The sequence below is a fragment of the Equus quagga genome, chromosome 17 (assembly GCF_021613505.1).
Source record: "Equus quagga isolate Etosha38 chromosome 17, UCLA_HA_Equagga_1.0, whole genome shotgun sequence".
In the NCBI taxonomy this organism is placed as follows: Eukaryota; Metazoa; Chordata; class Mammalia; order Perissodactyla; family Equidae; genus Equus; species Equus quagga.
Window position 1 is genome coordinate 35728374 of NC_060283.1, and position 12015 is coordinate 35740388.

General features: G+C 49.6%; 1 protein-coding gene across 7 annotated transcripts in view; it reads left to right on the forward strand.

Annotated features, from left to right (window-relative positions):
• COL6A3 (collagen type VI alpha 3 chain) overlaps window positions 1-12015 on the forward strand; it is an 84283-nt gene that overhangs the window by 47278 nt on the left and 24990 nt on the right. For all 7 annotated transcript variants that reach the window (XM_046643653.1, XM_046643656.1, XM_046643657.1 and 4 more), the window contains 15 exons: window positions 114-259; window positions 1661-1753; window positions 2296-2349; window positions 3357-3428; window positions 4232-4258; window positions 4366-4410; window positions 4527-4580; window positions 5029-5091; window positions 5716-5781; window positions 6216-6269; window positions 8560-8595; window positions 8813-8875; window positions 9392-9454; window positions 10729-10791; window positions 11705-11767. In XM_046643653.1, coding sequence (XP_046499609.1) covers window positions 114-259; window positions 1661-1753; window positions 2296-2349; window positions 3357-3428; window positions 4232-4258; window positions 4366-4410; window positions 4527-4580; window positions 5029-5091; window positions 5716-5781; window positions 6216-6269; window positions 8560-8595; window positions 8813-8875; window positions 9392-9454; window positions 10729-10791; window positions 11705-11767 — 962 coding nt within the window. The remainder of the gene's footprint in view (window positions 1-113; window positions 260-1660; window positions 1754-2295; window positions 2350-3356; window positions 3429-4231; window positions 4259-4365; window positions 4411-4526; window positions 4581-5028; window positions 5092-5715; window positions 5782-6215; window positions 6270-8559; window positions 8596-8812; window positions 8876-9391; window positions 9455-10728; window positions 10792-11704; window positions 11768-12015) is intronic.

The following is a 12015-nucleotide window of genomic DNA, read 5'->3' on the forward strand; positions in this document are numbered from 1 at the left end:
AAGTACAAATTTTATACTGAAGTTTTTTCTTTTAAAAGAAAGTCAGGAGGGAAAAAGATGTCCTGGCTCTTGAATGCCTCGGTGAGCCTTGTTAAACGTGCCTCTCCTCGCAGGTGTCCGAGCTCTAATCTTGGTGGGCCTTGAACGCGTAGCCAACCTGGAGCGTCTGATGCAGCTGGAGTTCGGACGAGGGTTCACGTACAACAGGCCCCTGAGGCTTAACCTGCTGGATCTGGATTATGAACTAGCCGAGCAGCTTGTGAGTTTTCATGTCTCTGCACACAAACCGCTCTAGATCCCACACGTTTTGGCCTCTCAAGATAATGAAGTCAGTTATCACCAAGCGAACGGAAGAGGGTCCTCTGGGTGGGTAACTTAATTCATTTAATTCACTTGGGACCCGCGTTGCTGCCACAACATGTGTGAGCCCTGGAAGTGGAGATATCTAAGAGCTGGACAGACGGTGAGCTGGAAAATGGGTGTCTAGACATGCTGATGTCGTCCCCTTAGAATTTCGTCTGCTCCCTTTAATGAACGTCTTTTCATTCATAAGATTGCTCAGAAGGCAAAACATTGAGATTGACCCCCCCGCCCTCCAATCAGGAAACAGTGTCCACAGCATCTGAAAGCTTACATAGTGAAAACAAGAATATGCAGGAAAAGAAAGACGATTTCTGGGTGGAGAAGTGCTTCTATTGCCTTCTCTTATAGTTTCCATTGAAGGCACCCCTCTGGGGCGTGTGCCCTAATCCTTGTGAGTTCAGCCTCTCTCAGCTGGAGGCGTTAATTCCGGGTTTGGGAGTGGAGGGTGGGGCTTTTGGGAGATGTGGGGCTGAGTGGTCAACTCAGAGATTCTTTTGGCCACAGCGGACTGTGAGACGAGCTGTCTCTGCCCTTTCCTTCCCTCCCACCTTCTTCCAAGGGCTGGAATTAGAATTTTTTTTGTTGGGTGGAAGGAGGTTGAGTTCATTGACACATCTGGGATATGGAGAAAGCAAAAACTCCAGGAAATTCACTGCAAGAAAATGCACATGACCCCCATGAGTTTAGCAGGTGGGAATGTATTTTGGGAGTGTGCTTTCCCACATAAGGTCAGAGGCTGGGATGGGAAGGGGATGTTGAGGGTGTCTGATGGGTGTCAGAGGACCTGGAGTTGTGCTGTGGCTAAGAGGCAGGGACCACTCGTGTCTGCCCCACACCACGGCTACTCGTGGGGCCTCCTCCAGGCTGGCGTCACATTCTGTGACTGTGATCAAGGTTCTGAGAAAGGGCATATGGAGCTCCCTTTTAAAACCACCTTCCATCCTGGCCATCTGCCATTGTTTGTTAGGTTTTGTTCTTTGGAGCTTAAAGATACGTAAGTTATGCTTAGCATTTGAAACTTAAATATCTATATTGGAAACTTCTAGAAACAAGGCCCAGCCTGAGGTGACATTGTGAATTCCTCTTGTTTTCCTTTGGTGGCTCTTCACTCTCCCATTTGTGACTTCTCACCCCAACCCTGACTGCTAAGCCAGTCTTTGGGGGAGCACCATGTGGGAGTGACTTCCTCTCTCACTGTGAAATCCGCATACATCAGATTTTGACCTTTATGACATATTTATGTTTTTTTCCCTCAGGCATTTATTGAGATTTGAACTTCTTTTTTTCATTTCGGTAGGACAACATTGCCGAGAAAGCTTGCTGTGGAGTCCCCTGCAAATGCTCTGGACAAAGGGGAGACCGAGGGCCCATCGGCAGCATCGGGCCAAAGGTGCAGTGGCTTTGCCCTTTTTTATCCCTGGGACTAGATTTCAGAAGTCAGGCTTTACTTTGGCTGGGTGATTTCTCTAAATCATCCCATGGAGATAGAGGAGGGAGAAGAAGTATTTCCACGTTGTAGGACAGAGATCTGACAGCAGACCCGTGTCCGAATGTCTGCGACAGCCCCCCTTCCCATGGGGCGAGGGAATCTGTACTTAGTGCATTGCTTCTTCATTTTATAAAATAATGTCAAAACCAGTGGGCGCCAGTGACTGGCGGCCTCACTGTGGGTGGTCAAAAGGGATTCTTAGCGTTTGCCTCTCAGTTATGGGAAACCGACAGGATTTCTTGGTAGATCAAGAGCCTTAAAGATCCTGATAGAACAATTACACGGAGGTCATGAGGGCAAAAACTGTTAGGTTCAAGGGAGCACCTATCGCTCGGCTAAATTTTAGCACCACTCTGCCACATGAAGCGGGATCAGACAGATACTTAAATATCGAACAAAGGAAACCGTGGGTTTGACCAAGAAACCGATTCTCTTTGTTTTAGGGTGTTCCCGGAGAAGACGGCTACCGAGGGTACCCCGGTGATGAGGGTGGGCCCGTAAGTAGAAGTGCTCTCCTCCTTCAAGCCTTCTTTCTTCCTTGCGCCTCACGTGTTGCGGTTGAATCATGGAGTTCATTATCTGTTCAGTTTCCAAAGACTTTTGCACTGGGAAAAAAATTAGTTTCTAATTCCCTGAACAACTTTAGTCCTATTTCTACGCTATGGACAATCGTATGATGATCTGAACATGACAAATGTGGATCTGAAGTGCTGAGGTTTTACTTATTCTAGTTCGGAGGGAGGGGGTCAATGGCTTTGGAGACGGGGGGCCACCGATTATGGCCTGCCCTGTGTCTGTGACATTCAGATGTCCCAGCAGAGATGGGAGTGTGCCCGAGCTGGGGTGCAGGCAAACCCAATCAGGGCTGTGGGTGTTGAGCCCTTTAAGGGAAGTCTGTCAAGGGGGTGTGCTGACTTGGGTCATCAGTGGCCAGGGGTCCAGTTGGGGGGGTGACAGAACCTGCAGCAGGGCCTTCGGGAAGCAGAACCTGGGACAGAAGTGGCCTGAGAGGCTTTGAGACACTAGAACAAGGCCCAGCCCTGGGATGGGGATAAAGAGCCCCTTGGGGAGGAAGTGAGGCCACCGGGTCCCAGCTGGCAGTGTTGGGCATCAGGGCTGGGCCCAGTGCCCCACTGGAGAGCTGGGAACCAGGGACTATGCACGGAGCACTCAGGCTGAGGATTCTCCATGGGGGCCCAGTGCTCACTCACACCCAGTACCCAGAGACCCGCTCATCCTCGGCCCTCCAAGAGGTCCCCTCTGTGCTTCAGACCCTCCCAGACCTCACTCCCTCCAGGGGAGGGAACTGGAGGTTCGAGGCCAGGCCTTGCGCAGCATGTGGGCCAGAGGCGGCCAGGGAAGCTGGCAGCTCCGCTGGCCTCAATCAGCAGCCCAGCCCTTGGAATCTGCTTTCTGGAGCATGCCTTTCACAGTGACACAAACTTGGTGGAGACGCGATGACTAGGAGCTCCAACCTGCAAAACGCCTTTGTGTCTCCTGACAGGGTGACCGGGGTCCACCGGGTGTGAACGGCACTCAAGGTTTCCAGGGCTGCCCCGGGCAGAGAGGAATAAAGGTACAGTGTGCAGGACCCTGAAGTGTGGGGAAGAGACCACAGCATCCGGCGCGCTGCAGAGAGGGGGCTTGGGGGCACCTGCAGAAGCGAGACCCAGTCTCTCCCAACGCCTCCCGGGTGTGGAGGGCCGTGGGGGCTGCGGCGGCTCTGCTCTCAGCCTTCAGCAGCCAGTGGCCTCTCACGGGAAGGCAGCCCAGAGTCTGGCTCCTTCGGGAGCACCGGCTTCGCTGGGAAGGGAGCCTGAGAGTGGAGAAATACTTTCCTATGGAAACTTGAAGCAGCCAGGGAACATTCAGGAGTACAGACGGAATGGGGGCCAGGGCAGGGCCGGGAGAAGGTCAGTGCCTGGCGGCTTCAGCCCCTGGACCCTGGAAGGAGCCAGAGAGGTCGGGGGGAGAGAGAGACTGCATGCACTGGAAGGTTCTTTGTGTGAAATACTTGTATTCAAGGGCCGACGAACCTTCTCCTCCATTTGCTGACGTTTGAGAGCAGGTGCTCAAGGGAGGGGTCAGCACATGGCAAAGTTGTAAAGAGGCCTTGGAGCCCCCGTCCTTGGCTGTCGGGACCCACCCCTCCTGCCCAGGGAGCTAAGATCACCCAGTGCTCAGGTCCAGGCAAATTAGCTTTAGGATCCCCCATGTGATGGACAGAGGTATCCAAACAGATGAATCTCTAGCATTAAATTTTCAGACACTGTGGGGTTCAAGTTGGGGACGGGGAGGGGACAGCCCTGCGCCTGTCCTGTGGCGGAGGGACCAGCCTCCAGGAAGGCACTGAGGTGTCCCCTCTCTCTTACCTTCCAGGGCTCTCGTGGATTCCCAGGAGAGAAGGTACTCAAGCTTGTTTTGTTTTTTAAGTGTCAAACTTTCCCGTGTTTCTCATTCTTCCTTTGCCAGATGGCTTTCTACACTCACCTGTGTGTCTTGTTCCCTCCCAGGGTGAATTAGGAGAAATCGGACTTGATGGTCTTGACGGTGAAGATGTAAGAGATTTCACACTTCGGGTTCAAATTGCTTGTGGTCCTGAAGATTTTGGTGACTAATGCCTCAGGCTACGGTAGAAATGGTGCCAGGAATGACCTTTTATTGTCTTTGGCAGGGAGACAAAGGATTGCCTGGGTCTTCTGGAGAGAAAGGGAATCCTGGAAGGAGGGTAAATATATTTCCATAGTATTGATATTATAGATAAACATTTCATTTAGGGAATATTTCTTTTACTCGTGTATGTGAAGACTGCTTCCTCCAGGCAGCCTTCCCTGACTTCTTCCGGGCGTGCATCCTTGGCATCTCTCACGCATCAACTGTGACACGTTATGTTATCTTTTCTTGTTTGGAGAGTGTGTCCCATAGGGCAGGCACTGAGAGTGTTTTGTTTAAATAAATCCCCAGTGCCTGGCTCAGAGTGAGTCCCCAATAAATATTTGTGGATTGCCTGAACAAATCAGAAATATCTGGAAGTAATTTTACCTTCACGGCAAATGAGTACATGGTAAATGCTGTTCTATCTAAGATTTAGGAGTCGAAGAATGCAATTTTAAGGGCAAGATAAAAATTTGAAATCTTACCTAATTTTTTGTCTCTGCTTGTACTTTTTTATTTAGGGTGACAAAGGACCTAAAGGAGACCAAGGGGAAAGAGGAGATGTTGGAATTAGGGGCGACCCGGTAAGGACAGCTCTGTGGAGAATCTGTGATCTGAGTCTGGGGGAGGGTTGTGGGCAGAGGTGGGTAAAAAGGAAGAATTTTCCTTTTGAAATTGCTTTAATACGTGCTGATAAAATATGTGGTTCGTCCTCTCCTTAGAATTCTGGGGTGGCTGGAGGTGTGTTTGCTCTCTAGCTGCAAAGATAAACGTTTGCAAGACCTGTCATACGAAGACCTGAGAAGTTTCCCTAAAATGTGGTCTCAGGGTACTTTAAGTTTGTTTTAAGAAAAGAGAAAAGTTCGTAGCTTTTCTTATTTCAGGCTCTATAAAACCTGTAAGTTTTTGTAGGTGACCATTGCGGGGACCGGCCTCTTCTTGTCCATGAGGCCAGAGTAGCCTGGGGCATCGTGCTTCCTGGGGAGGAAGAAGCATTGCCCCCCTGTTGGGGCAGAGAGTGGGTGCTGACCACACGGTCAGGGTCTGTCAGAGGCAGGTGGACGTTCTGTGGATGGGATGTGACTGAAGGGACCCGTCTCTTGAGCCTCACATTCATATCATCACGAATATTTTTCTGAGCACCTGATCCTGCGGCGGTGGCTTTCCTCGCACATTTGGCTCATTTCCCTGACTTGTGTTGTTTTCAGGGTGACTCAGGGCGGGACAGCCAGCAGAGAGGACCCAAAGGAGAAACCGGAGACCTCGGGCCCATGGTACGATGCTCCTTGTTCCCAGACTCTCCTGTGCTGGAGGCCAGAGAAACAAAGCTCACACTGGCTCGCCAGGGGCCGAGGGACCATGGAAGTGGTCTTTGAGGCTGGGGAGCATATGCGGTCAGGAACAGAGGGCCCCGTGAAGCCCACCCTGTGTGCCCATGAAGGACGTTTCCATTGTGGAACAGAAGCAAGCCCTACCGAGAGGAGCTTCTTCTGGGCAGAAGTTGCGCTCTTTAGATATTTACGAAAGCGCTTGTCAAGCCAAAGGCTGTGGGGGCGGGCACGTACCTAAGTCTAGCGCATCTCACGGCAGAGTACCGACCTTCCTCTGCCTATCCATCCCTTTTCCTGTAGTGTCTCGTGCAATATTCCAGAGTTCCTGCTCTTCTTTGCAGATGAAAATCTTACACCAATTTTCTTCCCCACGCCAGGGTCTGCCTGGGAGTGACGGTGTCTCGGGAAGTCCTGGAGAACCAGGGAGGGACGTGAGTGTCTCTTACAGCTTTGGGGGGAGGTGGCGGGGCCTCTGTGCTGGTATTTAGCAGGTGCCCTCCAGATCTGCCAGACACTGCCTGGGGCGTTGTTACCCAGCAACTCTTTGTTTAAAGAATTTAAAGAGATTTCTGAAACCTTTGTCACCCAAATCTTGATGCTTATGGAAAACATTCGTCCTTATTGTTTGATCTGTGCCCCATCTGTGCCTGTCTCTTCTCCCACCCCCAGTCCCTCTTACTCCCCTCCCCAAAACTCACCGAACAGACACTTTTTAAAGTATTGTCTTCCCAGCTTTCAAGTATCTGGCCAGGTTTTATCCCACTAAATATTTAAAAAAATCCCAACAGAAACACGAAAATGTGGGCGGGGGGTGGGGAATGAGGGAATATGGGGCAGGGAGGCTGCTGGGGTTGTATATTTGTGGTTGCTTTTAGAATTGTTTTTCGTGTGCTGCTGTAGCTCAAGCAAGGAAACGAGACTCAGTTTTCTAGTGAATCGCTTTTTGAAATCGCTTTCCCAAGGCATTTCAGAAATGCCCTTTGTAGATTAGCTGATTGCATGCCTAGTCTTTGAGTCTTTCTGGAAGAGCTGCTAAAGCCAAAGGGATAAAGATCGTCTTTAGGAAGCCAGTGGAATGCTTCCAGGGCCCAGGGGCAAGATGGTCTGGAAGCTCATACATCCTCTGGGGTGCGTCAGGATGCTGGGGGCGGGCGCCCAGGGCAGGTCTCTGCTCAGAAGCTGCCTGGGACTATGCAGCCTTGAACGGGGCCCCCTCAGCTGTCTCCCCAGTGGCAGCGACACATTTAGGGATCAGCAGCTGGACAATCGGGGGGTGTATGCTGAGGTGAGCGCTCTGAAAAGAAGTAACTCTCACCTGTAATCAGATGATATATCATGGGCCAAAGTTTGCTTTTAAAATTCAGAAGAAGACTTAAAATTTGAAAATGCTATCTTAAAAGGTTTATTTATTTATTTTTTTGAACAATGCTGTTGAGCTATATAATGAAAAAGAAATGAGGAAATATTCGATTGTTACAATGTGCTGTACAACTCAGCTCGTGAGAAGGGCCAAAACTTGTTTTGAGGAAATGGCTTAAACTATAGCAGCGCATACAATTAGTTTTAATTCTGCACGCGAGGTAGAAACTCAGGTTTGAATTCAGTACAGGCGAGCTTTGGTTGTCTTCCAATGGGACCTCGCTATGCCAGGTTCACACCAGGATAAATTGTGTCCATCCCACTGGCTACCTCATTCCCCACATCACCATTCAGGGCCTCCACAGGATGCCTCTGGCCCGAGCAATGAATCATTGAACACTGGGGGCCTCTGGTCATGGTATAGGATGTCCCCTTCAGGAGGGGACAGCCTGATGGTTACTCTGTGGAGAGTGGTCTGGCCCCTTCCCTCCCCCATGTGTCCATGTGTTGTCTACGGAAGGAGGCCAAGGTCTTCAAATAAAGAAGCTGCTGCTACAGTGAATAATAGCAAAATGGTCCCCCCAGGAGATCACTGGGCTGGTCCATTGGGAATGGAGAATGTGGCTCCTGGGTTGATGCAAAAGATGGGCCAAGCTACCTTGACGGGTTTATTACAGTCTCCAGAATACCAACCCCTAACCTTGTGAAGATAGATCCAGGACGTTCACATATTCCCGTTCCAAACCTTTCCACTGAAGCAATCACAAAGTGGGAATTAATGGATTGCTTATGTAGCGGGCCCACATTTATTTGAACTAAGGGTCACTTCTGGAGCATCGAGGAAGACGTTGCCAAGTCATGATCCCAAACGAAGGACACCTCTTAGGTTCACATATGTGCACTTTGAATGCTTTACTTGACTGAGTATGTGTTATATTTGGCCAGGAGAATCTGGAGAGTTTGGGACTCCCTTCCATTATAATTAACATATTTCGCTCCTTCTCCCTACAGTTAGGAAAATGGTCGAAAAATAGACAGGTTGACATTCCCATTTCGCATTCCTTCTTTGAAATTGGCTGGGACTGTGCAGCCAGAAGGAGTCATTATTTTGCTTGGCAGGTCTGAAGTGAATCTCAAAACTTCCATTTGGATGATTAACGGGGCAGCACAGAAGCAAAGCTGTCCCGAGGTGAGGGCCGGAGAAAGGGTGTCTTTTCAAGTGAGCTTCCTTAGGGCTGACTAGGCACAGAGTCTGGCACACAGCGGTGCCAGATGACTGAGTGGGTTGAGTCACAGAGAGTCCTGGGCTACGTCCCCAGCATCCCGGCCTCCCCTTCACAGATTATGTGATTTCTTCCACAGGGTGGCTTTGGCCGAAGGGGACCACCAGGAGCTAAGGTAAGCCTTGGGTTGGAATAATTGTAAGAGTGCAAAGTGACAACTGGCCCCAGGTGTCAAATGTCTCACCCTTGAGTTAGCATGTCAATCTCTCCTAGAGCCCCAGGACAACCGTGATTGTTTGCCCATCCCCTTGTCCAGACATGATTGTAGAACAGATTGATGATGTTGGCATAAACCATCCTGACCCCTCCCTGCATCTTTTCTTGTTTCAAAGGGCAACAAGGGCGGTCCTGGCCAGCAGGGCACCGTGGGAGAGCAGGGGACCAGAGGTGCACAGGTCAGTACCCCCTGGTGTAATTGCATCCCTTGGGATATTTTCCCAGATGTCATAGTATTTCTTTTTGTAATTGAGGTGACAGTCAATTTTACCAAGTTGAACACAAAATTAATCTTTTTTTAAAGTGAACCATTCAGCAGCATTTAGTACATTCACAATGTTGTGCAAACATCATCTCTATCTAGTTTCTGAACATTTTCATCATCCCCAAAGGAGACCCTGTTCCCGTGAAGCAGTCATGCCCCCTCCCCACAGCTCCTGGCAACCACTAATTTCCTTTCTGTCTTTATGGATTTGCATATTCTGGACATTTCCTATAAATGGAATATTAATAGGTGGCCTTTTATGTCTGGCTTCTTTCACTTAGCATAATGTTTTTGAGGTTTATCCATTTTGTAGCATGTATCAGTGCTTTGTTCCTTTTTACGGCTGAATAATATTCCATTGTACGGATATTATGATGCTCATGGTGCATCACCTCAACACAACACTTACACTGGTGTTTTACCTCTTCAGGGTCCACCTGGTTCCACCGGTCCTCCAGGGCTGATCGGCGAACAAGGCATTCCTGGACCTCGGGTGAGCCCATCTACACCCCGCCCCTCTCTTTAGTTAAACAGATAGCACGATGGTCGAGCGGGCTTAGAGCTTTGTAGCTGGCGTTGCTGTGGACAGACTTTCCTCTTAGCCTGACTCTTTGGGAATACAGATCCTGGGTCTGACCTCAGTCCTGCAGCAACTGGCTAGTTCACCCTGAGGAAGTAAGAGACCTTTTTTCTTGGTGTTCCAGGGGCTTCTAAGTCCCAATGTTACTCCTTCCGAACGTAGTTCAGCTGGATGGTAAGCAGAGAAAGGATGTGCCTTATCTCAGAGGCCTTAGGATGGAGCCGCATAAAGTCTAACTAAATCTGCCAGCGTTCTCAGAGTTTGCTGCATTGTCTCGTATTCAGCTGCTGGAGATTGCTCTCGCAGTTCAGGGTTTTGTGTAAGGAGTTCCCTATCCTCAGGTCTGACACAGAAGATGTTCCCTAAACTTGCTGTGACTATAAACATCAAGATCCATCTTGGCTGTTAGCTATGAGCAGAAACATGTCCTAGCTGAGCTGCGACCAGATGCCGTGTCCCTTGTATCTGACATGATATTGAGGGAGCTGTCCTATCGCTTATTACAGAAAATAATAAGGGTGAAAAAACTGGCAGTGAACTGGCCTGTTGCTACATAAATATGCAAAAATGTTTGACAGTGCTTAGAAAGTCCTTCCCTGGTTTGAAATCTGATAAATACTATTTTTAAAGATTTTGTATGTGTGTGTTTTTTTTTAACATTTACTTAAGCCCTGATTAGTCAAGAATTTAAGATGGTTCAGGGCTGAGGTGAAGCTTTTCAAATACCTTAAAATGACAAGTAGCGGCCACTATCTGGTTTTTGCCGTGAGTGTTAGGGTCACTTCTGGGCCCTGGAGGTTGCGCCGCATTTTAAGAGCTATGTTCCCTCAGTGAATAAGTGTGTACAGGTCCCACACCTGTAAAACCAGGTGCTCATGGTGGAGGCGTGGAAAGGGCGAGGAGGTAAAGCCACATAAAATCTTGGTGTTTGTCCTCTAGTCTGGAACTTAGGAGATGTCCATTAGTTATTGCAATGTGCATGTGTTTGTGAAAACTTGCTGAGCAGTCACACTAATATTTTAGATTTGCACAGCTGTCTGCATGCATGTGTGCATTTGGGTGTCCAGCGTCATGCGTGGCACTGAGTGTGGCGGGCTCTGACCTCCACACCAGGGAGAGGTGGGGTGCAGACCCTACGGCTTGGAGGGTCAATATTTCACTGACACCCTTCTCTCCTCACGCTCCAGGGAAGCGGAGGTGCTGTGGGTGTCCCTGGAGAACGCGGCCGAACCGGTCCCTTGGGAAGAAAGGTTAGTCTTAACAAAGGTAGAGCTTGTTTCCAGAAGCCAGGGCCCCACCGGACCCTACGTCGCTGCTCCCTCATTTGTCAGTCTGTCCGGCTGCTTAGTTTGTACACCTCTTCTCCTCGCTTCTGGTGTTTCCCATCTCAGCCTCTCCTGTTGATAACTGGCTTGGCCAGTGGGATCACCAGCCCTGCCTGCAGGGAACACACGGCTGTGCTTAGTGGGTTGGCTTTCTTGCAGCCAGAACTGCCAGCAGCTGGTGGATTATCTGATCTGTTCATGCCTCGGTGGGTGATGATAGAGCCACTAGTGGCCTCAGAGCCATTTGAGTGGATCAGGGCATTGAGCACAGCTTCAGCATGCACTGAGCACACATTCTCTCAGCAGCGGCAGTGAGCACAGCAGCTCTGCCAGCTAGTCTACGGGCCCAGACCCCGACTATTCGGGATAACAGCAGCTTGTTACGTGAAGGCTGCCTGAGAACCTGCTTTCTGTCAGCCTTGAGAAAAACTGCTATTCATCATAACCAGTCTGAAAGGGCAGCATTTTCTCAGGAAAAGAAAGGCATTCATGTGAATCCAGAACTGTCTCGATGCCTCTGGTTGGATTTCCCTGCTGAGTTCAATGCCCACCGACTTTCACGGCTTCTTCCCCATCTCTCTCTCTCTCTTCTCCATCAGCATATCCCCACGCCGTGCTGATGAAAGTAACAAACGCAAGCCTTCTTGGATTCTTTTCCAGGCCACCACACGTGAATGTTGCAATTTAAAAAATCACTTTTAGTAAAATCTAAAAGGTGAAGGGAGTGGCTTGCAGCAAGCATACCAGTGACACCACCTGCAACAAAGGCAGATCTTGGAATCACGTTTCAAATCAGCCCCAGACCCACAGGTGTCTCACTCTTGTTTCTCCTGTCTAGGGCGAGCCTGGAGAGCCGGGAGCGAAGGGAGGACTCGGGCCCCGGGGCCCCCGTGGGGAAACGGTAAGATCAAGATGCGCTCGTGGCCCAGGCTGCCACAACTCTTGGCTGAAATGTTTAAGAAGCGGGAGATGGGACCTCAACCTGCACCAGCTTTGTCACTGCAACTTGAGTTGGTTCCAGATACGGACAACTTGGTAGTTGCTTCTTATATTATTGGGGATATGATTGAAAATCGTGAACCTGCCCCTTATAAACAGTAAATAAGTTTCAAAATAAAAAGTTTCCTTTGAATGAGACATCCTAGCAAT